The sequence below is a fragment of the Aptenodytes patagonicus genome, chromosome 16 (genome assembly GCF_965638725.1).
Source record: "Aptenodytes patagonicus chromosome 16, bAptPat1.pri.cur, whole genome shotgun sequence".
Classification (NCBI taxonomy): Eukaryota; Metazoa; Chordata; class Aves; order Sphenisciformes; family Spheniscidae; genus Aptenodytes; species Aptenodytes patagonicus.
In genome coordinates, this window is record NC_134964.1 from 2,792,473 (window position 1) to 2,818,404 (window position 25,932).

The 25,932-nt window shown below is 38.7% G+C and overlaps 1 protein-coding gene across 1 annotated transcript in view; it reads left to right on the forward strand.

Annotated features, from left to right (window-relative positions):
- ANKFN1 (ankyrin repeat and fibronectin type III domain containing 1) overlaps positions 1-25,932 on the forward strand; it is a 63,444-nt gene that overhangs the window by 14,358 nt on the left and 23,154 nt on the right. The window contains exons 5-7 of the mRNA XM_076353744.1: positions 14,029-14,126; positions 15,634-15,724; positions 19,558-19,665. Coding sequence (XP_076209859.1) covers positions 14,029-14,126; positions 15,634-15,724; positions 19,558-19,665 — 297 coding nt within the window. The remainder of the gene's footprint in view (positions 1-14,028; positions 14,127-15,633; positions 15,725-19,557; positions 19,666-25,932) is intronic.

Consider the following 25,932-nt stretch of genomic DNA (forward strand, 5'->3'; position numbering starts at 1 on the left):
TGTGGGCTCCTGAAACCATGTGTATCCTTGTAAATGCCAAACCCACACCACCATTCCTTAAAGGAATTCCTCTGGAAGCTGAAACTTTTGGCAGAGGCATCATACAACCCAACTAATTAGCTATTCCAGGGCTGCCACATCATTCTTGGAAGAGCAATACATTTGGGGTGGCACCAGTTAGTTGCAAAGTGAAATGAATAGGAAAATGCTTCCATCTGAATAGCGCTGTTGAATAGAAATGGTTTTAAAACAGAATTTCTGTTCCACAGGAAATTCCAATATTTAAAAAACAAAAAAAGTTTTATTGAAGATTAGAACAAAAATGAGAAATTTTAAAATTTCCTGTTTAAAGGAACTTCCAGGTTTTCCAAAATGTTTGGAACAGTAAGTTCTTCAGTGTTAAGCGCAGCAATCCACAGCCTCCATCTTCCAGTGGGAGCCTGAGTCCTTCCACAGGTCAAGGGACTGAAAAGCACTGTTCTGAAGATCTGAGGCCGCCTTTGCCCAGCCCAGGGGAGTCAAGGAGTAGGAAGCCTGAAAGTCCTCTTAGTTATTTCCCACTGTGTCTCTCTTAATGTTTCCTGTTTTGTTTGTTTCTTTGTATTAATAATTAAAAATGCATTTGAGAGGTACTTGAACCTTGCATTTCCATACACATAGCAAGAACCATAATGGCTGTGTTGTGGGGCAGTCTGTTTTCATGTTTCCATGTGTGGGTGTCACAGGGATTGCTTCAAGAGGAGAGATTCGGAAAGCCCCGGTCCATTGAGGGTCCAATAGCTCATGGAGCTCTTCTGAAGGTGGGACATGCTGGTGCACAGGCTCCACTGGCATCAAGCACAAGCACCCAAAGGACTGCATGAGTTTATTTTGGAAAAGGCAGATTCTCTCTTTCTTTCCTCCCCCTGCTTCTGGTCAGAGATTCCAGTCATCGCTATCTATGCCCGGTAAAAAAATTTTTTACAGTGTAAGAAAAAAAACCCAACCTCCCAGACATCACTAAAGCCATCAGAGTGATTCCATTCCTGATAGCCTCAGTAGAAGGGTAAATTACTGTATTACACCTAGTCAGCTGTGCAGTGCTGCAGGAAGTGTGATTTTCAAAAACATCAAAGCCCTTTAGAAGCCTAAATCTAATTTTCAGCAATGGGTTGGGTTGCCAGGAAACTAAATTTCATTTAAGGGCTTCCTACTGCCTGATTTACTTGTGAAAATGATACTTGGGCTCCTAAAACACTTAAGTTCTCTTGAAAATATCAGCCTGCTCTTTATAATACACATATTTTAAACAACCCTGAAATATTGTCCACACTCTAATTATAATGATTGTTGATATTTTCACAGTAAAGAAAATTTGCAAATAGAATTGTTTTTTAAAAATAATTTTCTAAAGGTTGTAGTATTTTTCTCTTGTGTATTCCTTTGGGTTGAGTCTGTTTTGCACCATGTCAATTCGTCCGCTTTTTGGTAAGCACAACATTCAGAGAAATTTAATCCAACCTGACCTAACTTTCTAATCAGACTAGGTAGCACTGCCGTCGCATTTTGAATTACCCTCACTGGTGATCATTTTATGCTTTATCAAGTTGACAGTTAGTTTTGCCAGAATGTTCCTTTTAAATCCTTTATCCCAGGAGACTTGCATATTTATGGTTAGCTAAAAAGAAAGATCATTAATAGCTCCTTTTGGTGACTTTCGGGAATTAATTAAGCACTGGTTGTAGAATTGTTTATTACATTATGGAGTGAGATTCTTTGTGCTAGTTTGAGGGGTCATAAAATGAACCTTTCAAATGATCACTTGCAAGAATGATTAGAACCAGCTAGCAATTACTAGCCCTGAAAGGAGAGCTTGATAACATTGTGTGAGGATCTTTTTAGTCAGATATATAAACCTCCTATCCAGAAAACCATCTAAGCGTTTTGCTAATTCAGGGACAAAAATAAGCTGTTGGGGTTTCTTCCCCTCAATACTTTACCATTTCTTTTTCTAAGCAAATTAAAATTCAGGAGCATTTGCAGCAGTGTTTAGGGAATACCTGCTCATTAACAGAAGCTAATAATGTTCTTTTCTCCGGACCTGAATTATAGGGGATAAAAACTGACATCACTTCTGTTCAGTTTAGTTTAGTTCCCTAAAAACATTGAGAAACTGCCAATTCCTTTTTTCTGTGTCATCTTTTTTTTTTTTGTAACATATTTTTCTGAAGCTTTATTTGCCCAAATGTCATTTAGAAACTGGGCTTGGAACATTATCTAACTGTCTGCTATTTTCCTGTGTGTGATCTTTTCCCTTGTTAGCTGTATAACTTACAAATAATAATACAGGAGAATAATACTTTGCACTCACTCTCTAACCACTAAAACCATCTCACTTCATTAGGAGATTTAATTTTAACCACACACGGTGAATGGGTATTGACTTTGGTGTCCCAGCTGGATGGCAGTTCAGTGACTGCATTCTGTTGAGCCACTGCTTTAAGGAGCCAGAGTATTCTTTACTTCCTCTCCTGGATTGTTGTTTAATGTTGCAGGCACCATCCTAATGGCTCCCTTCAGTTTCCCTCCAGAGAAGGCTACAGCATGGTGGTGGCTGACGTGAAATGATTCCTATGTATATTGTAACTTAGTAAAGTGTTTTGAGGCTGGAAGCAGACAGGCATGACATAAATCAATAATAATAGTAATAATCTGCTCCATGCTAGAGAAAGATTCAAAGCCAGAGACACCTCACCCCAGCCAGTTTTAGGAAGGATGTGAAGCATCACTGTAATATTGAGAAGAAAAACCCCTGCCTTTGGCTAATCATGCCCTACGGCCAAACTTCACATCCCGTCGTGGAAGTACTGAAGACCTGCTTTAGTTTTGCATCTTTGAAAACACAATCAAAACGTTCCACACTAATATACAAAATAACTTGCCACAGTTTGAAGCTAGGGTGAACCTTCTGTTTACACTGTCATATTGTTACTGCATGATGTATTTTTATCCTAGAGCTACACTACTGTAACTATCTTGATGCAAAAAATCCCAGCAGCAACATAATCCAGATAGGCACCACTTGACTCCTAGGAACAGTCCCAATAGAGCCGAGTGGTAGGGCTTTTAAGAACTGTTGTCTTTCACTAATTAACCTTCCTAGGGTTCACATGTTCCACACATACATGTAAAGAAAGCAGGTTTTTTAAAGAACAAATTATAAGTAATGGTAAGTAATTTTGTTGCGCTTATTTTCTGTGCATTTTAAACCTGATTATTATTTTGCTTTTACGGTGAATAAGTACAGGTAAACCTCCTCTTATTGCATAATTTTTTTTCATCCATTTTGCATCAGAAGTAGTATAGCAAAAGTAACAATGCTATTATCCCCAAGTATAGGATAAGGAAGAAAAATGGACATAGCACTGATCATTACCTACTGGAAAGGATCACTATGCAATGGAAAATCTCCGTTTATATTTTATTTACAATCTTTAAACAAACATCTATATTCCCTTTTGGAGAAAAAATGAAACAGCTTGTATAACCAAAGTTGAGCTAATTTATTTAAGAGCCTGGAACTATTTATGTTTGAAGAGAGAGGAAGAGAGAAAAAAATCTGAGCCATGTTTGATGTAGCAAACAGAGCTGATCTTCTCTCTGTTTGGATGTAGCCATGGACTTGGATGCCAAGTTATTTTCCAGATAGTGATGCTAAGCTAGGCCACTTTAACCCTTGTTACCTTTTTGTTTAGTTTGTTATTTTAGCAGAATATTTCATGTTTGTCAGGACTGCCCAGCTGCCTTCTAGGATTTCTGTTGGATGGAGAGAAGATTTTTTTATTTTCTATGTCAGTGTAGCTCTTAAAAAAAACAAACCAGCACCACGTCAGCTTAGATCAGGAAAGAAAGAGTTATGTCTTGCTTAAATTCTGACAAAAAGTCACTCCCTGCCTCCCTTCTTCCAAAGCAATTTGTGGTTCGTTTCAGAATTTTTTGCATGAGAATAATTTAAATTGTCTTTAAATCACTGGTTCAGTCCTAGCTAGATATGCAGTAGCCACAGTATGTTGCTATCGCATGGCTGCATGAAATGGGGTGGTTATAGGCAATACCTTTGTCCAGGAGAGGCTGATGCAATTTGGTGTTATCATTGGAAGTCTCAACTAAAGGATGAACGGAGCTGCCTTTTCATTAAGGGTCAGTACCTGAAATCATGGGATAAGAAAGCCTGCCAGGTTGGGCCTGTATGATATATATTCTGCAGCTCAAAAAAACATCTGTGTTTGAGATTCTCAGTTGACATCTCACTGTGCCAATGGAAATTTTTCATTGAAAATTTCAGTGTGAAAAACCTCAAAGATTTTACAAAAACTATCTACAAATTTTGTGTGATTCTGCATGTTTTACTCTTGGGGTAGTCCTTTCACAACCAAATAAGCTTATCATTTTGCATGGCCTTCTGCTCGTCCCTGTGAGCACGTACAAACAGCATATACCATATGTTTTGTAATTATGTATTTGACTTGTCTATCAATAGTTGACTTGCCATGTTTGATCAAGTTTGGATTTGTTCCATAGCAGGCTTCCTGCAGTGATCCTTCTAGTACTGTACAGTGGGCTTGACTCCAGACAGATTTGGCTAGTCTAATAGGTAGAGCTTACACAAAGACCTAAATACATCTCCAGCTTTTTTCCCCACTTTGGTGGCAACTAACTGTTCACATAGCAGTGTCAGAGTAGAAAACAGCAAGCCTGCGCTTTCTTTGATTTCTAGAAGAACCCTGGTTATGGAAATGAATGCTTATAGAAGTGAATCGTAGGTATGAAAATGTGGTGCTTTAATATTAATACCTATGCATCTTTCTAAAGTAGATGCTATGTCACTGCTTGATCGTGTTCCAGTCTATAGTGGAATTAAGTAGCATTCTGCATTCAACTTGATCTTGAAACCCTTTGCACTTATTATTCAAAGTTTCTTTGTATGTTGTGAAACTCATTCTTTCTTTCCCCAAAACAGTTCTTACTCCATAAAAAGGAAAGAGAGTACATTTCTTAGTAAGACATTTGAATTCATCCTGCTGAATAGGTGTGGTCTGATATTTTTTACAGTAGTTCATTTATGGCATTTTATTAGGTCTCCTGGGCGCTTTATTTGCACATTACATTTTGGTAGCTAACAGGACTGTGCAATTTGACTTCTATTTTTATGCCTAGCAAGTACAGAAATGTATAAATGTTAAAACAAACCTTTCTATTTCTAGCTCCTGTCAATGTCTGTAGTATGTGTTGGACTTAACATAAAATTTAAGAACTTCTATTTTTTAAGTTTGCTATGTATTTAAAACTACCTTTGAACATGGATCATATTAAGTGATGGTGTAATTAACTAATGTAGTTGATCAGACACCGGTTACTCAATTCAATCATTCTTTCCTCCTGCTCTGTGTTTTACAAGGATTTTGAACAGCAGCTCAAGATGAATGGCTATGAGAAAACCCAGACATACAGGCTCTGGTTTTGTCTGCCTTTGGTGTCTAAGAAAAAAGGCTCATATCATGATGTTGCTGAATTTTAGACATTGCTTTACCTTTTACATTTGCTTTGACTTACCAAAATTAGTAAGTATTTTTAAAAATTATTTGCACATGGCTAAGTGTTATAGCTTCCAGTTCATAGGTTTTGCATAGAAGAGGTGAATTTCTTATAGTCAGTGGTAGGACTGGAACTCAAGACCTTCAGCTTCCATCTTGAAGGAGGTTCCTGATTTAGCAGATCTTTTGATTCATGGGTTTGGGAATGCCTCTTCACTGGAGACTTAAACAAAACCAGAATGTCTTCAAAGGGATTGTGGCAAAGTTTCCCTGCTCACCGCTTTGTCTGAAGTCTTCTCTGGTCCATCATGGACTTTTCTGGACCATTTACAAGCATAAACGGTCTAAAACATAGCCAGTTTGCCCCTCCAACCAAACCCTGATACTGCTCTAGTAATTAGATCTGACCCACCGAACTAATAAATGAATGTAAATTTGGAATCAGGCCTTTGGATCTGCTTCAAGCTCTTACCTCATGTATTGAGCATAAATTGCAGGGTTTACTGTTTTCATGCATGAGTGCCCAATTAGTTCATGCATGAACACCCAATCAATTTATGCATGAGCACCCAGTCAGCTCATGCATGAGCACCCATTTAATTTACTAATGAACGCCCAGCTGGTTCACACGAGTGCCCTATTGACTCATGTCTGAGCACCCAATGAGTTCACGCATGAGCACCCACTTAGCTCACGCCTGAGTACTGTGTTGGGCATATATGGCAGGTTTCAGTACCAGGAGCCACAGATGTGGGAGGAGGTCAGGAGATGCCGGGTGCTGGTCACAACTGGCCCAGCTAGCTCTAAATGCGATGGAAAACCCCATCGCTGAGTGTAACCCCATAGTGGAGACAAAGGAAGCTGACAGTAGGAAAGGGGGAGGATAGGTGTTTGGCTTAAGTTGAGCCTGGGAAAGGCGGTGGAAAGGTGTTCACTTAAATGTTTGTTTAATTGTTTTCTTTCTTCTCACTCCAAATGAGTGGTTAGAAGTTTGTGTTAATTGACAATAAATTAAATGAAGTAAAAATTCCCCAAATCAGGACTGTTTTGCCTGCAACACCTGGCTGCAGTGCTAGGGAAAGGTGAAAGCCCTTTAAGTTACTGTAGGGATTAGTTTATAAAGAAACAAAAGCCTTAAATATAATTAATTAGCATCTATGCAGCTAAGTCCCTCTTTAAAAATATATTACAGGAGAACCAGAGGAAAAGCAGTGGAATCCCATTAAACAGATTACTTGAAAATTAGCATTTGTGTATTTACTTTCTTTGTTAACAGTGCTGTGCAGTGTTCTGCTTTGTCTTGTACATTGTGATAGACTACTTTTTTGTTTGCATTTTCCCAACTGCTCATTATTAATTAGATTCTAATGTATTATGTTTTGGGAAGAAGCTGAGCTTAACCCATGTGTGCTTCACACAAATGAGTAGTCCTTATGTTCATAAGCTTCCCCACCGGCTTTGGTTACATAGATTACATGAATAAAATGTACCCACAGGGAGTGGAAATTCACAGAATCGGAGCCAAGCCTGTTATACCTTTCTAGGATGTGAAGTCTTTGCATAAGAACCCCATTTATTCTCCAATCCCTTTTCAGAGTTCTAACGCGTATTTTCTCCCACTTTTCTTTCCACAGCCAGAGTGGGATATGTTTGTCATTGCAGGACTGACACAAATCTTGGCTGTTACTATAATCCATTGTAGCTTTTTAACCACTGGCCCACATTGGAAGGCAATATGCACCCACATGGCACACTTTCTTAGTTATTTATAAAATGTTAGTAAGAAATGTCATTTTCACTAACAGAAAGGAAAAAGTTCCTTCTGGAACTGGAATAGCTGACCTTATTACAAATGGATAAAGAATTGTTAGTACTTAAAAAACACTAATTAAAATACTTGAGAAAAAACAGTCAATAATTTTTTTTATTTTCTCTTGGTGAGAATTTTATTAAAATGCAATAAAAATAGTATCTTATAAATCATTTATATAATGTAGATTTGCTATAAGATGAACTAGTGAAACCATGATCAAGCAAAGATGTGTCTTTGGCACCCAGCCTGCTGGTCTTAATGCTTCCCATAAACATCAAGACATAAAATAGAGTATTCTGACCTGGGTCAAAGGAACATCCAGAAACAGGGCCACAAGAAAGGTTATTTAACATCATCGGTTATTATTAGCAGGCGTAAAAGGTAAAGGAGCCCACAGCTGTTTGGGAGGAAGCTTTACTGCAAATAAAGTATTTGATTATTAAAAAAATTCTCTGAAACAAGTATCACAAAGATTTATAGCCACCGAAGTTTCAAATGAAGATGTGCTCTCTAGGAATAGTCTAGGAATGCTGCTCTTGGTACTGTTCTGATTGTTGTTCTGATGAGGCCCTTAAACCCACCTGTAGCTCTTTCACACTAAAACACAGCAGTGCTTTATTTACTTCAGGTGGACACAGTGCTGTTTGTTTGCATCTTTTTCATTCCTCTTCAGCCTTATTGATGAGTAGTACTCATCAATACAGTACATCAGATGTACTCTGACCCAGTACAGAGCCTTGAATAAGTTTACAGAAATAACTGAAATAATAGATAAGATCCAAAATAATGAACACTAGTATATAGAGCAGTTAGGAGCTCAGGTTTTAATTTAAGTAGTACCTAGAAATCCTAGTCCCAGGCCATGACTACACTGTTTTAACTTCTGTGTTTGCACAGAAATATGCCTAAGTCCCTTAGGCATTGTAGTAAATCCCAGTTAGAGTCCCTAAACAAACAAATGAAAAGTTCACCTGTCCCTTCTGTAAATGCTGTGGCTCGTATCATATTGTCCCTGTCTACACTCTTATTGAGCAGAATGCAACCAGTTCCAGATGTTCTAAGTTAGTGTGCATTTATGGATGGATTATACCCTTCATGCAAAAAACCAAATCCATGGGAACAAATACAAACTCCTCAGTGCCAAACATTTGTTTTTTCCTAATGGAAGCATTCTGCTGGGATCCCTTTAAGTAATCCCTACAGCTGGTATGACTTGTCTTTCTCCTATCATTCTTTGGAGAATTTCTAAACATGAGAGAGGCATGAACAGAGCCTGAACCCAAATCTGCAAAAATTGGGTTCCTTTCTTAATTCAGGCTGGGAAGAACAGTTCAAGGCAGCTAGGAGGAGCTGACCAAATACTGCAAACAATGTTCTCCATCTGAGCTGGTGATGCTGTCTACACCAACAAACTGATTCCTGCTTTTCACTAGTGTTCAATTCTCTTCACTTGTGTTATACTTCTAAATATTTGTTTAGGTACTTTCATCCTGATTTTATTCACACAAATGGCAGTGTTCAATATCCTTAAATCAAGCCGCTAAGATACTGTGAGTGTAAATTATTAAAATTATATCACAAAGATCAGCAGGCAGAAAAAGATGGTGTGAAGTGGTTTCTGGTGTTAGTGCTCTCTTCCAGTTTTACGTTTCAAAGGAAGCTATTGAACAATGCAATTGTTTGTTTGGAGGCCCTTGGAAACATAAGCTAAGATCACAGTGTCCTTCAGCCTAGGCCCTGAACATGGGGAGGAAGGGAAGGAGAGACAATCTTTGCTGCCTAAGTCTGGGTTAAAAGCCATAGCGGCATAATGCTTTGCCCAAGGTCACACAGCAAGTCACCAGCAAATACAAGAATAAAACTCAGAATCCCAGCTCTGTACACTGTTCTGTAGACCCCATCAACTTAGCAACAGAACTCATGTCGCTCTGTCTAAATAATCTACTCAGCAATTCAGTGAGTAATTTAAGTGTAAGCAAAAACAAATGCCAAGAGAAGTGACAAATTCTACTGTGGCTCAGGCTATTTACTTGACTCAGGAGAAGGTGCTTTCCTGAATGAATCTACAATAGGGTCAGGAGGTGTTTTGTGCCTTCACTTTGTCTCTTGTCTGTCCGTCAATCTCTCTGATAAACTGTTTAAGGCATGCTCAGTATAACTGAAAGATAGCGAGTGGAAAAGAAACAGGTGAAAATAAACTTCTCCCTTTATTTTAAAGTGCATGAATTGAGTATTAAAAAAAAAAAAAAAACTTGGCCACAAGTAAGTTACATAACTTAAGCCAGTCTAAAATTATGTGCCAGCAATTTACATGAGTTTTATGTAACTGTTTATACTGCTGTTTATTTAAAAATTACTACTTATCTTGGCGACCGCAGCAACACATCGTGCATTTGCTAGCTCTGGAATACAGGGCACCTTCATTAAAACACATAGTCACCAATATATTAAACACACAAAAAAACCCTGCTCTGACATAACGTGAAGTGTCAGATGGAAAGCCGCAACAGCAAAGACATTCAGCGTTCACGACAAAGCAGCCCTTTGGGGTGTTCAGAACAGGACTGGAACATGCTCCATCCTTAATTCACCCAACAGCTTTCAGGTCCTTTACAGCACAGTTGGTACAGTCTACAAGACCAGCTCTTGTTCCTGGGCTCTTATAAAGGACCCACTTCATCTTCAGGTTTTTATATTTGAGCATTTTCATATGCAACTTTTAAAGTGCTGAGGTTAGCTAGCCTTTTGTTCTTTCTTAAAGTCCCAAGTACTTTAGAGTTACACGAACGGTTGATAATTTTTGGCTACTACTGGAGCAGTCTCTCGTAGCACACTCTTTCAGAAAGTAGGCAAAGATTTAGCAAAATCTTCATGATGGGTTGCTCATGCACAAAGTTATATAATTTTTAGATCCAGGTTAATCACAAGGGTAAGACCATGGATGCGTAGGTTTGTATTGGTACCAGAAAGAGCTATATATATCCCACGTAGCCAGAAAGTGTGAGCAACACTGGCCTAATAAATGTAACATAGGTCATAGGAGTTTGTCCCTTGTTGTTTTGGGGCCTGATGAGTGAACAAGGTGCTCTACCTCTCCTTGCCTTCATTTTACCATCTGTAAAATAGGGACGCTGGTATTCACATCCTTCTAAAAGGTTTAAAACCCAATGAATGAGTATAGTAGAATATTATGTATTATTTTTAGATGACCATTATGGTAGAAAGCTGAAAACTGGCAATGTATAACAAGAGTTATAAACTTAAGTGATAAATTACTTAAGTTGATTTGCATTTCTTTATATCGTGTCATCCTCTTCTCACTTGAATCAGTAAAATCACGGGCCAAAAAAGTTTGTTAAAATCAAAAGTAAGCAAAAAATTCCAAAATTTGTTATGAGTTTCTTTATGACAGATATCATGAGTCAGAGAATGACATTCTGTCAAAAATAGCAATGCTTCAGTGTATCCTGTTGATATGTTTTCAGTAGTACTTTGAAACAAGGGGAAAAAGAAGGCATTATTCCAACACAGCTGTTCAAAAAATATTTATTTTTCAGTTATGCAAATTTTAATTGAAACTGGGGGGCCGTTTTTTTTCCAAATGTGAGGTTTTTAAATGTATATATTTGAAAACTGAATTTTGAGCAACTTTGTATACGCCATCTTGTTAGGTAAATATCCTTTAAAAGGGGGGTTCTCAATCGTAATGGTAACCATAACCTGATCCACAAGCTAATATCATATTCCTATGTTTTCAATTTCATGGGTCTCAGCCATCACAGGGTAAGCTAAAAGAACAAGTGCAAAATGCTGGCATTACTTGGCTGTGTAACGACAAGCACAGCTGAGCCTCAGCCTAGCAGCCAGTGAAGACTTGGCTGGTTGAGGGGATCAGAGGGGTACACAGCTCTCCTCAGTACCTCGTGAAAGGACTAGCAGACTCGGTCGCTCTCCCTAGTGAGTAGCTGTCCTTCAAGGGACTGGGAGATCACGGTGTCACCCAGCAAGTGGGTGAGGGTGTTTGCCCTGCACGTGGGGTTTCACTAACAACGTGACTTGGGGCAACAGTGTGCCCTAGAACACCAGAGCAAAGCTGTGATTTATTATTTCAAAACCCACTTCCTCAGCTGTTCCTGGGGCGGCTTTAAAGGCAACGACAGCCTTTTCTCCCCTTGGTACCTCAGCTTCTTTCTCTGAAATCAGTGGTCTTTGATTATCTCTGAGAACAAACTGCCATGCTGTTGCTAGTCATGATACTAGCACCATGATGTTCCTGCTGTACACATGCTTGCAAACATGTAGGATTGCAGTCCTGTTTAGATTAAGGCAGTTAATTACTCTTCAGGCAGTGTGTTAGGATCTCTAAATATCAGAAGCACTTTTCTACAAGTGGAATACAAGTGGAAGGGTTGAGAAGGAGACCCACATCAAGAATAGGGCTGCTATGTTTATTTGTGTAAGCTACCCAAATTTAAATATGCCTCTTGAACTACCAGTTTATGTTTGGGCAGTCTCCAGTCCATAGAACAGCTAAAAATTTGGAAAGCTCAAAAGCAACTTAATTTGCGTATTTTACCCTTGGCTTCTGTTTCGTGCTGCCTAAAGTGCAACCTTACCACTGCCCCTCGTGCTGAGAAGCACGCTCAGTCATGCCTGGGGATTTCAATGAAGACAGGATTTCTTGGCAGAATCTGTCTTGGGTGACAGCATCTTGCTTTACATGAATCTTTGAAAAGAAAAATGGTATCTGAAGTGACTGCAAGCCTGTTGATAACACGTTCAGCAGTTCAAACAGGGTTTCTCCAATTTATCCTTCTGGAAAACAGACAACATGTCTAAGTTTGCAGCATGTATACAACGTCCTCAATGATTTAATACAGTGGAGTTATAAACCCTGAAAATCATGGTTTACAATGGAAACTCTGACAGGCCATCAAGTTCAATGGTACTTATAAGCATTCCTATAATTAAGTTGTCGACAAAAACCTACAATACGGTAACGTAACATTCTCTACATTTTCATACTAATGTACAGAGATAGCTTCCACTAAAGGTGGCAGTAATTAGGTATTTAAAACTCAGGGCAAACTAGAAAAATATATACTGAAAAAGTTCAAAGACAATAGACAAAACCAATATCCTTTTCATTGCAGCAAATACAAAAATGTTGCAGAACATGCTGTGCAATCACAGAAAAGGAGCAATTAGGAGGGAAAGGAAAAATGAGTTGTGCTATTGATACTTGGCTATTTTAGAAAAATGTGTTGGCTGCTAAGTGTTGTATATGCTGAGCAAAAAAATCGGTGAAGCCTTTTTTTTTTAATGTGAAAATACCAGTAAGACACAGCCAGAAGATGAAAAGTCCACATGCTGAAATTAAAATACCTATATCCTCTGATCTATTCTAAATTATTGACTCCAACACTAATAAATATGCAAATAAAGTATCTAAACTATTTTGTGAATCTTAAAGGGAAAGCTTTGGGTTGAATTCTCTACTTTGGCATAAATCCAGAAAATTGATGGGATTTTCCCATGTCTACAGTAGAACTGTTTGAGAGATTAATTTCACTATGTTTTTGATAGGTTTTCCTGGAAGTTTGAGTCTGAAGGTACAAGTTACTAAATCCCAGAGGTGTGACTCCAGGATTAACCTTAACTCTAATCATGGTACCTGTCATTAATAAAGTATAATTTAAGAAAAAGAGGCTGTTTTCCTACCTGCAGCCATCAGTTCCCCACTTGCATATATTCTTTTTTTAAAATAATCTAGTAGTTTTTCATGGTGTGTTTGATACTATTGTATGTGCACATTCATTTTTGCAAGTACTGAGGAAGAGTACTGACAGCAGGACTACTAATTTCATAACCCCTTAAGCAGGAATACGAGTCGTCTGTACAAGCTGATGGGAGCACTTTGGTGAAGGTACCCATTGTAATTTAGGCTGCAGGATGGGCTGGGAGGGATGTGTCAGTCCAGCACCATTTAATTCACTTCAAAAGCGGATACGACTTAATAGGTCCATGTGGAGCTCTGTAATTTCAGTGACCACAGCAGCATCAGGCTTGGACAAGAGAGCCAGAACCCACTGAAACCAATGAAGAGACTCTAGTGAGTGTCGGATCTAGTCCAAGGAGGATATTCCTGTACAAATTAGCCAAGGCTAGGTGATGAGAGTTTTGTGGACCTGTGGAGCCAAAATGACTCTCTGCCCTTGCCTACCTATGCCAATTCAATTGCAAAACAGTACTTTTTGTTGGTTTGGATGTATAAACTGCCAAATGGCATTAGCAGGCCCAAATCTTCTACCTACTCTTTTCCACTACTTCTCTTTCTTTAAAAGGAAATTGTTTAAATGATGGCAAATGTTGACCGAATGTAATTTGTATTGCAGTGTATTTTTAAGCATTCTTTCCTGAAAAGCTTTTGAGCAATATTTTGGTTTTCTCTCTCATACACAGAGATATAATTTAATTATTGTGTGAAGTTTTGCTAAACATTATTGTTAAACATGACTTTTAGTATCCACATGGAATGGGAAACTGCTAGGAGAAAAGTTAACCTGTGAGTGATTCAAGTACTTTGATTTCTTTGCTTGGACTGGTATCTGATTTGATTTTCTCCTGCTATTTGTTTCCTAGTGGAATGGAGCTCTTCAGAAGACTTTTCTCCTTTGGTTGGTGAAATAATTATGGATAATCTTCAGTCTTTGAGGTGCACCATCACAGGTCTCAGAACGGTAAGTGCCAAATGGCTCATTTAGATCTTGAGGCCCCCTGCCGCCCCAGTGATACAAGGACACTGATAATTTGCATCCATCCCTGTTGGTAATAACTGTAGAGTGCCTTTCTTCTAGCAACAAGTTCCAGTCATTAAGCATAATATGTCTGGTATCCATAATCCAAAAGTCACAAAGGAATAGACAGACAGCATGAACTGTTTTTAAGTTGTCATGCTTAGAGGAGATCAGAAAAGACGAGTGAAAGCTGCTGTTTTCTGGATCACAGGATAATCTTAGTGCAGATCAAAGGCTCGTGAAAGATCTAGTCCTGACTCTGATGACCAATAGCTAAAATAACAGTTCTTTCTCTTCTACTTTTTCCAGGAACACACATGTTGATGGCAATAATTTTCATTTTTGTTATTTATTTTTGTATAAATGTTTTACACTGATAAGAACTGGGTCAGCGATGGAGAAAATTAATGAATATTCATATGGATTCTTAAGCAGAATAATTTTGACCATGTGTCTGAAAGTCTTTTTCCTACAGGCTGTTCAGGACCATTTGTGCAAGCAAATTTTGGTTCACAAAATACTTGATGAAAATAAAGCTTGCTCAAAATACGATTTCCACTGGAAGCGTCATCAGAGGGGCCCAATCCAGCATCCACTGAGCTGGAGCCTTTCCACTGAATTCACTGCACACTGAATCAGGCCTACAAAGTTATAGTAGGGGGAAGTATGCATGTGACCCTTGGCCCCAAAACACGGGCTCTCAAAATGAATTAACTTTAAAGAGTAAGCAATGGGCACAATATAAAACCCTCTATATAGAATAGAAAAAAATATTGATTTTTTTCTAGCCTTTTATCTGAAGAAATCTTTGATTTGAAGCACACTGTCTTCCAGGGAGCTGAGCCACAATATGCATTAACTCTGTTTCTCATTTTCTAACAACAAACCAGAGTAACTGTTCTTAAGCTAAAATGAAGCAAGCTTGCACAGTCACTTCCATAGGCACATATTAAGAACAGTGCTTACTGTGTGTTTGTCTATACTCTCCAAAGTATATAACATATTTAAATTAAAAGTTAGACTTTCAGAAGTGTTCTCCATCGGCCTAGATTTATGCATCAAATCAGTGATAAAGGTCTGACCGATTTCAGTGGCAGCCAAACAAAGCTTCTTCCATCGCTGTGCTGGCAGAGAGACTCTGTTAAACACAACAGGAAAAAGGGGAGTCCCTATTCCTGAAGTCTGATTGTAGGAGTTCCTAGGGTTCGGCTTTGGTAGAAGAGATTGCGGTTTGTCAGTTGGAATTGGTGTGTTCTGTTAACCTTGAACAGATCACCTGTCCTGAAATCTTTGTACTATGTTTCAATCTGTCATTGTGCATCAGTTGATGCCGCTGAAAACTATTTAAGTTCTTCAAAGAAAACATCTTTGGGAGGGACTGCTTTCCAGTTATTACAGCCAAGATTTTGAGTCAAGTGGTAGTTTTGACTCCAGTTGTTTCCATTTGCAGGGCCAGAGGTATTATGTCCATGTTTCAGCATACAACATGAGAGGATGGGGACCTCCACGCAAATCTATTCCTGAATATGCTTCTCCTTCAAGTAGGTTGAGTTTGTCTACCCTCCTAGTTTGACTAGTGATGTTGCTTTGTAAGAATTTCTCCCTCTTCAAAGAACAGAAAAAGACAAATATTCTGTAGTTCATGATTTAATTGCCATGTCATCTAGGAGTGAAATAAACAAACAAATAAAACTCAACTCCTTCCACCCCCCAAAAATAAGTAAAATAATCATATATGTATATTTATTTGTCTTATCTTTTATTCTTCTCCAGTCCTTTGACAGAACATTGTCATCTAGTCACTAACACTTAAGAAAAACTAGAAATATTTTGACCTTCATTTCTCTTAATAGAGTTCTGCTATATGGAACCTCATTTGTCAGTACATGAATGGATCAAAACCTGAATCTGAACTGCTAGAACCACAACGCTTACATGTATCATATGTAATTTTGTATTCTGCCTTGTAGCATTATAGATCCCATTCACTGGACCATTCTTATAGCATCCTGTATGTAAAATACTCCAGTGTGGACACGCATGTTGATGGGATCTAGACTGTAAGCACTAAAATGTTCCAGACATGTCCAAAAGCCTTTCTTCCTTTTCAAACCTATGACAGGTTTTCTCAGACTCCATTAGGACTATGATTTTTCATTTGTAATTTTTAATCTATTATAATCACATTGTATTTGTTAGTTGCTTTTCCAGACTTGGCAGTTCACTGCCAAACTGCCTCAGCATATTACAGCTTCCCTTGTATTGATTAATGCAGTAAAGTGGGACTTTTCATTTTATTGCATTAGCACTTCTTTTTATTAGACTAATGTAACAATTTAATAACCTTGCATGCTAATGTGAGAAAATAAAGCAAGCTGTACCTACTCTCAGTAGTCATAATGGAGAGGGTTGGATAAGTGAGGCTCTTACAGTACCATTGCCCCATTTTGCTTCAATTTTGCTCTTGTTTACCCCAGCATAAAACCAGAACAAGGCTAAAGAAATATTCTGTATGAGAACAAAAATGTGCTACAATTGTGGGACAAAATTCTACTCTTGGCTATGCGGATAACTCACTACTATGGAGTTGTTTTAAATAACTTCGTGACATGCAATTACCGTGACTATAGCCAGGTATAACTGCACAGGGTTTGGCCCCACAAACCAAAAATTTACATCAGCTGAGAAACAGACTCTTTTACAGTAGCTGCTAGTTATTCAGCTAAATATCCCCAAAGAACAGAGCACTCCTGGCAAGATAGGTGGCATTTATGACTACAGCTTTGTACGATACAAACTTTTGCTTTGAGCGTATTGCATTGTCTTCCCTGCCTATTTTCTTGTCCACTTTTATTAATCTTCTGAAATCTGACAATATGTGCTAGTTCCAAAGCTTTGGGATGTAAGGGAAGTTTTCCTGCAGATTTCAGTGGATCAACACAAAAACTATGCAGAGAATTAAGTTCATTTCGCATGTTTACTGTCTCAGGGATTCTGGGCTTTAGAGTAGCAGAAAGTCCTCGACTTGCCGGCATTAGGGCCATGTTGTCACGTGCAGCTGCTCAGAACTCAGTGAAGTCCCTGCTTCCACCAGGGAGAGCAGTACCATCCATGGGAGTACTAATAAAGTGCCTGGGACAATCATTGTGGTGGTGTTTCTCTGAAAGGCAGCCAAGGTAACAAAAGGAGTCCCTGGATTTCCCTGTAGGAGAGCAGGAGCATCACTTGACATATATGGGATTTTTTGTGAGTTTATGGCAAAGAGAAATGTTTCTTCATGGCTATATATGTATGTTTTCTTTGTTGAAGAACACAGAAGCTTTAGGCAGACTCAGCTCACTGTATATAGATAGCTGGCAAGAATGTGGTATTTTCATTAAGTATCCTTAGTGACACAGGCTTAAGCTTCACAACAAGTGAGACCATCAGAGCCTAAATGTAAATTCTTTCATTAAGTAATACTAACATCAGAATTTTAGCTTGAGAAACAAGATGCTATTTACCACAGCAGTTACTGGGGGCAGAACTTCCTTATCCAGGTGACTGCCTTCACCACTGGTTTTGAAAACTAGCAGATTTGTGCTTGGCAAGAAGGCAGCAACCTGAAATTACACAGTGTTGCACAACAAAATATGGCCCTAAGCTAAAAATTAAATGTGAATACATTAATACTCTACAAAGTTGTCTGTAATGGCAGCCAGAAGAATATGCAAGGGAAATGAAAGCTTCAGGGCTTAATCCTGATCCATTCCAATCCCAGAGCATCAAAGGTTAGTGACATCCTTGGAGACACATCTGTGTAGCATGACAGTGAATGCTTGCCACTGTCCTGTTTCCCCCACATACACAGTAGCAGCCTGGAAAGTGGTGGCCAGTGTTGGGCAGCTGGTCTGTGAAATCATAGTAGATAGTAACATTTCTAGGCTTATTGATTAGCATGTGAGTGATGGACAATGAGGGAAGCTGGTCTGATTTCCATGTCATTTTTAAGGTAGTCAGCAATCTGGAGGCTCAAAAAGTTTGGAAACCACTGGGATAGAGAAATCATGAGGTTGTTCGAAACTCTACCAGTTTGATGACACCAAAGCACTTTGAGATTGGTGAGTTCCAGTTGGTTCCTCTTGGCTGCTCACAGGAGATCTAAGAACTGGCCTCCCCACACAGAGCTATAAATGCAGCTGGCCCTTGATCTCTGCAATAGCATACAACATGCAGGATAGCCACTCTGCAGCTGTTACAACTGCCCACAGGCTATCAGGACAGCAAATGTCTTCTCTGTCCACCCTTTCATGGGGCTTACTCTAGCTGCTCTACTAAATGCAGCAAATACATATTTTTACCCCTGGCACAATTACCCCATTGGAAGGAATGCTTGACTCCAAACTTGCACGAGAAACTAGATCTGTATATTTAGTGAGTGAGCAAACTGTTTGTTGGTGGCTGTGAATACATACATGGCCTCTATGCCAGCAAGATGGCAGCATGTCTCCCTTGCAGACAGATCTCTTAATACCTTGATCCATCATTACTTTGAGTCAGGAAACTGGTGCAATACTTTTTTCTCATTATAATTAAAGTATGAAAATAGTCAAGTCTGGAATTAAAAAGCTCCTCTCTGATACACACAATTTCATCCTCCTATTTGTGATGAGATTGTCTGTTCTTCTAAATCAAGATTGAGATTGTAGCTAGCAGCAAATGAGTGAAAACAAAGTTTTTTGTAGGTTGAAGGTATGTGGGACAGAAACCGCAGCTTCTTGCCTCATGAGTGCAGTGCTGAGCAGACCGTAGACTCTAGGGCAGGAATTGCCAGCATTTGTTCAGGCCTCTGCTGGGAGCACATTTTCAGAAGCGATTTTACTCAGAGCATGTTTCTCTGGCTACAGAGCTAGCTCTGGATGTAGGAAGATGTTCATTCTCCGCTTTGCAATCAGTTTCCTGTATAACTGTAGGAGAGTCATTTAGCCTCCTGGTGTCTCAACAAAAAGCAGAAGGAGCAGTAGTGTGATCTTAGTGAAGTACTGACAGTGTCAGCACGGTAGAGGCTGAGAGCAGCTCTGACACTACAGCAACAGAGGCCATTTATGTACTGAAGAGAAATAGCCATTGTCTAGTCAGTCACTACAGGAGCTTCTAGGAGCTGATTGTGAGCTCTTTGTTAATAATCATTATGATTAATTACCTAGCTGGCACAAGGCAAAGGAAACTTATTATACAAGTAACAACAGCAGACTTAAAAACAACTGCCATTTTGTCCTGCGTGCCCAGATGTAAAACTCCTCTAAAGCCAAGAAGTATCAGAGGCAAGAAAATATTTTAAAACCTTCTCCTGCTCCTTTGTGTTTCATTTCTGTTTATTTCCTTTGTTCAATAGACTGGAAAGACTGCAGTGGAAGAGAACCTCGGCACAGGGGACACACTGAGGCCCTGGAACGTCTCCTTCAGCAGGTTCGAGCAGCTCATCAGCATTATAATTGCAGAGGTAAGGATAAATATCTATGTGGTAGGGCACCAGCTGAAGCCTCTGTGGCGCCTGTAATTTTAGCAGTTTTCTAACTAGGTCATACCTTCTCATTCATCAGGAAAAGAAAGATATTAATATTGGCCCATCTGGAATCACTTTAGTGCACTATCTTGCTCTTAACCCTTGAAATTAGTTGGATGAAAACATCTGAAAGCTAGAACGCACACAAGCACAGACACACCCTTTCTCCCTCTGTACCCTACACACCTATTGATTTGTTTTTTCCTACAAATTAGTTTCACACAGGATTCCACTAAAATGTTTCAAGGATCTCTCTCTTATTTTTTCATATAAAGAAATACTTTAGAGAGTTAACAACTGTTTTGGATAAAAAGAGGGGACTTGGCTGCCTCCAAATGGAAGACACTAAGTACTCTAGTGGATGTGATGCCAATCTATAATGAAAAATACTTGCACAATGCAGCGGGAAGATAAGATTGCTACATTTTTAAATAGAATGGATCAAAACTAGGAGAGAGTTCGAATCTCAGCCAGCTCTTTGCTCATCATTCATGAGAAACAGACTGTGCCTTTAATAGCTCAAGAGCCAAGGCAACAGCTTGGCATTCTTTTTAAAGCATATATATAAACTCCTGTTCTGTATGGATTGTTGAAAAGTACTATTTATTTTCTTAAAATAAACTTCTAACTGGAATAATGCTTCATTGCAAAGGAACTTATTTTAAACTGAAAAGTTGAACTACCATGAATTTTCATTTTTCTTCACCTAGTATGACTGTTATGTCAAGCTGCATCAATTGATTTAAAATCACAGAAATACTTAGGGCTAAAATCATCTGGCTGAAATGGAAAGATGCGGCCTTTGTTCTTTACGTGCAAATATGTCACTATCACGATGATCCACAGTCTGCCACAACCCATTGTAACCATAGCAACTTAAACTATTCAGCTATGTTGCTTGGAAAGGGAAAGGAGATATTGTAAGAAAATGTTGTTTCCCTAATTAAAATTCATACAAGCATTATCACTTGCAGGTGGCCTTGGTACTGAAAATACAGATGATGTATTCTATCTCTTACATAGCTTTTTCATGCTATTAAAGTCTTTTTTACATGGTACAGTTTTTCCTTTCTGAAATTAGTACATATCTCAGGTCTTTCAGGCCACCTTCCTAGTCAACAGGGAACAAGAGATAAAGTATCTGAGAATATTCTTAGTATAAATTGTTTTACTGACATACCAGCCCAGAACAGAAGCAGTTATAAACAACATGCAGAAAATCCCTCCTTTTGAGAATCTGACACCAGTGCCTGGTTCTTATAAAATTTCACTGCTCCAGAAATTAACCTCAGTCTCAAAGCAAAGCACAGACAACTCTGTTGTTGATTTCCTAACTCCTTTTCCTTAAATAATAAATAACAACAATATAGAAAATCTGTTTAGCTCAGAACATTTTCTTGCATGTCTGAAAGAGGATGTGGGAGCTTACATGTGGCAGTACTACACTGTGGAGCCAGCTTGAGCAACACCCTTGCCTCCAACCAAATAAAAATCTCATAATTGCTTGTAATGCTAGCATTACACAGTAGTATATTTTGGATAAATCAGGATTGTAACATAATAGAAGAGCCTTTGGAACTTGCCTTAAATATATGACTGATGTCCATCCCTTATATTTCAGTAATTTGGTAAAGAATCAAGACAAAGAGTTTGCAGCAAATGTAAGAATTATGACATCACTTTGACTCTGAAATTTGATTCTGGTATTTATCAACCTCAGTGAAATCTGAGGAGTTTGATCAAGGATCTGAGATAAGCTACTGTGTATGACTGAAAAGCCCAAATAATGGCGTTCGCTTCATATAATACAGAGGCCTGAGCTAGATTCTTAATTAATGTAAATTAGCATGATTTGACTGACATGGACAGAAGTCAGCATGGATATGCTGTTATACATAAGCTGAGGACCTGCCCAGGCATTTATCCATTCTTTATCATGCTTCTCTTTACCACACTCTTCTTTGATTATACGTTAATATTGTAACCTCTGTCTTCCTCATTCATTTTAGAGATGCCAGTAAATAGCTGGACATTGTTTGTAGGGTATCCTTGAATCTGCTTACAACCATTGATTTGCTGTGGTTTATAAATGAGAGCAGAATCAAGCTCTGCATGAATTAAAGCTAGGTGAAGACAGAGACAGAATCATAGAATCATTAAGGTTGGAAAAGACCTCCAAGATCATCGAGTCCAACCGTCAACCCAACACCACCATGCCCACTAAACCATGTCCCTAAGCGCCTCATCTACACGTCTTTTAAATACTTCCAGGGATGGTGACTCAACCACTTCCCCGGGCAGCCTGTTCCAATCTTTAACCACTCTTTCAGTAAAGAAATTTTTCCTCATGTCCAATGACAGGACTCAAACCTGGGGTGTTGGCACCTTGACTTTTCACTGAGTGATTCCTCTGCGGGGTTATCACACTCATGACGCTCAGGCTGGTTGAAGGAGAGTGGAGGAGGAGTGCAAGGGAGGTGGAAAAAACTGAGAAGGTAATCGATCTAAAAGGTCTGAGGTTACTTGGATAACATAGGCAAAAGCCTCAGAATACAGAGGAGCTAGAAGAGCAAGGCTGTGTGCTATTGCTCCAGCATGATCAGGGAGGGTTAAATTGCCCAGATTCCAGGCAGATCTCTTGCCCAAGTCTGTTCATTCAGGCTTTGCACTGCAGCCTGCCTTTTGCCCTATGCTTTGCATTGCAGGGGCTGAAGAAAACAAGCTTACCAAAATACGAGGAAGAATACATTGGAATGTACAGTGAGTTTAAGAGCTTTTGGAATTAGATCAGCTGTTGCTTTTGAACCTGCTCTGTGATATGATGAAATCTCCTAGGGAATTACTTAGGGAGCTTTGCTTTCATCTGTTTAATCTTCTGGAAAACCCTCATGATTACAAACAACAGCCATCCATTTGTCTCCATAATACCATGCTACAGACTATCATAACTGAGTTACTACAATTGTATGTCCTGGCAACACTTCAAATGTATTTTTTAAGTATTTTTTTCTTGTAGATCATTCTTTCTAAACAATTCTGAGTGGATTAAGTAATTGTGTGATGCTTCATTAAGAAAGGAACCCAACTCTTCAGTAAAATGCTTACCAGATATTTTCTTTCTGAAATTTGGTTGAAATGTATTTTACTAGACCAGTCAGAGGTGAAATAAAAATGTTCTAATTGTAATTTGATTCACAGGCAGAGCGCATAGTTTTACTGCATTTAACAGAGAGAAGGATCTCTGATTCCACCAGGCGTTTAAAATGTTTAGATTATAATTATTTGTGAGAATATACAAAAGCAGGCTTGAGAGCCAAGCCATAGACTGAGAAGTTCAGGTGGGGAATTTAAGAAGTTACAATTTCAGCTGTTGAGCCTGACTTTGTAATCCAAAATACACCATCCAGTAATATGACTGTCATGCCAATAGCTTCTTCACAAGAATTTTCTTTTGAAAGACATCCCACCTTGAGGTGAGCTAATACAGAATCTATCATGGTCTCAAGCTATTGAAGTTTCTGGCCACTACTTAGGCCTTTAACTTCTGCGTGGAATTATGTCTCCATGCACATTATCCCAGTGTCAGTTGTCTGCACTGCTAAAAATATGCAGCTTTAAATTGAGTTTGAATTTGTCTGGAAGTTTCCAGCTATTTGATGTATTTTCATAAGGTTACACAGTTAGTGAAAACTCTAAACCCCGTTTTATGCCCTCCACTAGGATTTCAGTGGGATCTAGCTCATCTTGTGCTAATTTGCTTCCTTACTCAGGGTCACCCTAAATGATATCTAGCTGTTCCACAGGCTGTCTGATTTGTGGGGCTAAGATCTCAGATAATTTTGCACTGAGGTAATTCCATTTACTTCACATCTGCCGCACTTGAGGAGAGGCACCCACTTGTCTAGTGATAGGACAAAGAATTCCAGATGATCTTCCTCCTCAGAGAAATGGCACAGCATAACAGACATTCCTCTAGAGCAGAGACCCCAGATGCATACTAGCAGCCTGAGTGTGCAAGTTTGTTCTTATTCTTCCACAACCGCCTTATGTTACTTTTAAGTATCTGTTGTATTTAAGTGAACTGCAAAGAAACATTTATATATCCTACCTGAGAAGAGAAAAACCGCTAATGTTGTAAATATACCTTTGTAGCTAATTGCCTACTATAATCCAGGTTTCAATGCTTCTGATCTAAATCACTGGAAATTCTCTAATCTCAGCCACAATTTGTTCGCTCCTGAGCTTCTGTTAAAAGAGCTCACGACTCTATTGCTGTGTCATTTGTTAATATAAACTTACTTTGTTGTTACTGGGGCTTTTCTATAAAGGTAACTCTGTGTTATTTATTACTTAATTAAATAACAGACAAAGTTCCATTTCCTGTAGATCCAAATTATCCCCTAATCTCAGCTCCATGTTTTTTGGCTTCTAGACACACTGTACTGTAAAACAAAAGCAAATAGCAATGTAGGAGAGTTTACAGTCTCCATCTAGTTTTACATTATTTCTTTTGCTGTTGGCTTCTGCAAAGCTGTGGACTAAACCCAAACCGCTGAACAGCCCAATAACATATATTTCACTTGTAATGTGCCCTCTTATTTTAATGCTGCAGTCTCTGGGTGTTTTATACAGAATCATGTCGCTTTGCCTTCAGCAATTTCCTCCTCCATTCCCTCCAACCTTAATATAGAAGAAAATAACAATTGCATAATTAGAATGAAATTTATATTCCTAAATTGGTCTTAACCTTGGAAGAAGGAAACAGTGAGACAGGAGTTTTCATGTAGCATTTGGTTTACATTACCGTGTTATACTGAAAAAAGTTCACAGTAAAATAAAAATTATCTGAGGAGATATGGATAGAAAACCAAATTTTTTTAAGAGGAAAAGAAAACCAAGATCAGTTGCATCAAAGGAGCAGTCATGGATTTGGATGAGTCTGTTAAAACTAAACTGAACAGCGCATTGGGGAATATGCCACAGAGAACAAGTTTGCACTGGAAAGACAATGGATTTGATGATCTAATAAGTCTCATGCATCTGAATTGTATGATTTCACCCCCAATAGGACCTTGTTCTCTTTGTACTTGCTGTTCAGCAGAGTGGTAATTATTGCTAACAATGTGTCTTCTTTCTGTGGTTTTCAATGTGCAAATTATGGTGCAAATTTATTCATCATTTAAAAATATGTTGAGCACTTACACAGATGGGGTTTTGACAAGAGCAAATTTAGATGTTCTTTAAATGTTCAAACTTAAAACTCACTAGGGAGACACAGATAGACACCTCCTATTTTGCATTGGAGCTAAGTGGGAAATACGTTACTCTGAAAACACCTAAGCAGACTGATTAGCAGCTGTCAGCAAATAGTTCTTCACAAGTCATGTTTTTCCCCACTGGAGAAGGGTGTCCCTCAAAATGTTTCACGCTTCAGTCTGGATGGGTATCCATGCTTCATCCAAATAAACAGTCAGATCCTGGAAAACCGAGATGTAGTTTCACAGTTACATTTTTCTTTTTGTCTTTCTTTTCAGATCACAGTATATATCTGAAGAATTAATTCTTTTTTAAATTAAACGTTTCTGCTGTTTCTCTTACAACAGCATTAAACAGGAGGGACATCGCAAAAGACAATGCAAAAAAAGCCCCAAACAGTTTTAAGCGCCTGTTCCTTTTAAATGCCATATGTGAACAACAACAACTGACAATACATTGTACATTATACAATCCTGCATGTTCCTGACTGCCATCTATTGGCATCCCCTCTAAAATCTGCTTTACAGGTATACAGGTGGGGACAGCTGTTTCACAGAGCTTGCGAGTTTCAGTTCTCACTGGAAGATTTTTCTTTGGCTTACAAGGAAACTCAGGCCATGCATGAGAGAAGGAAAGACTTTAAGTCAAATTCATGAAAGTGAAAAATAATACAATGTATACAAATTTAACCACATTTTTTAGAATATTGGCCAAATATTTGAATTTATACAGTTCTTCTATTGAGAGAGCTGGTCCAGAGATCCTTGCAGGCACACAGCAGGTCTCAGCTTTGACATGAAGTGAACAAATGAGTTAAACACCTCTTCCTTGGATTCCAGATTACTAGGGAGCAAATGTAACTGTGAAAGCTCTGAAGCAATACAGGTGAGTGGAAATTGTTGTGATGGGGAAAAAAAATCCAAACAAAAGCACATGCATTTAATGTGA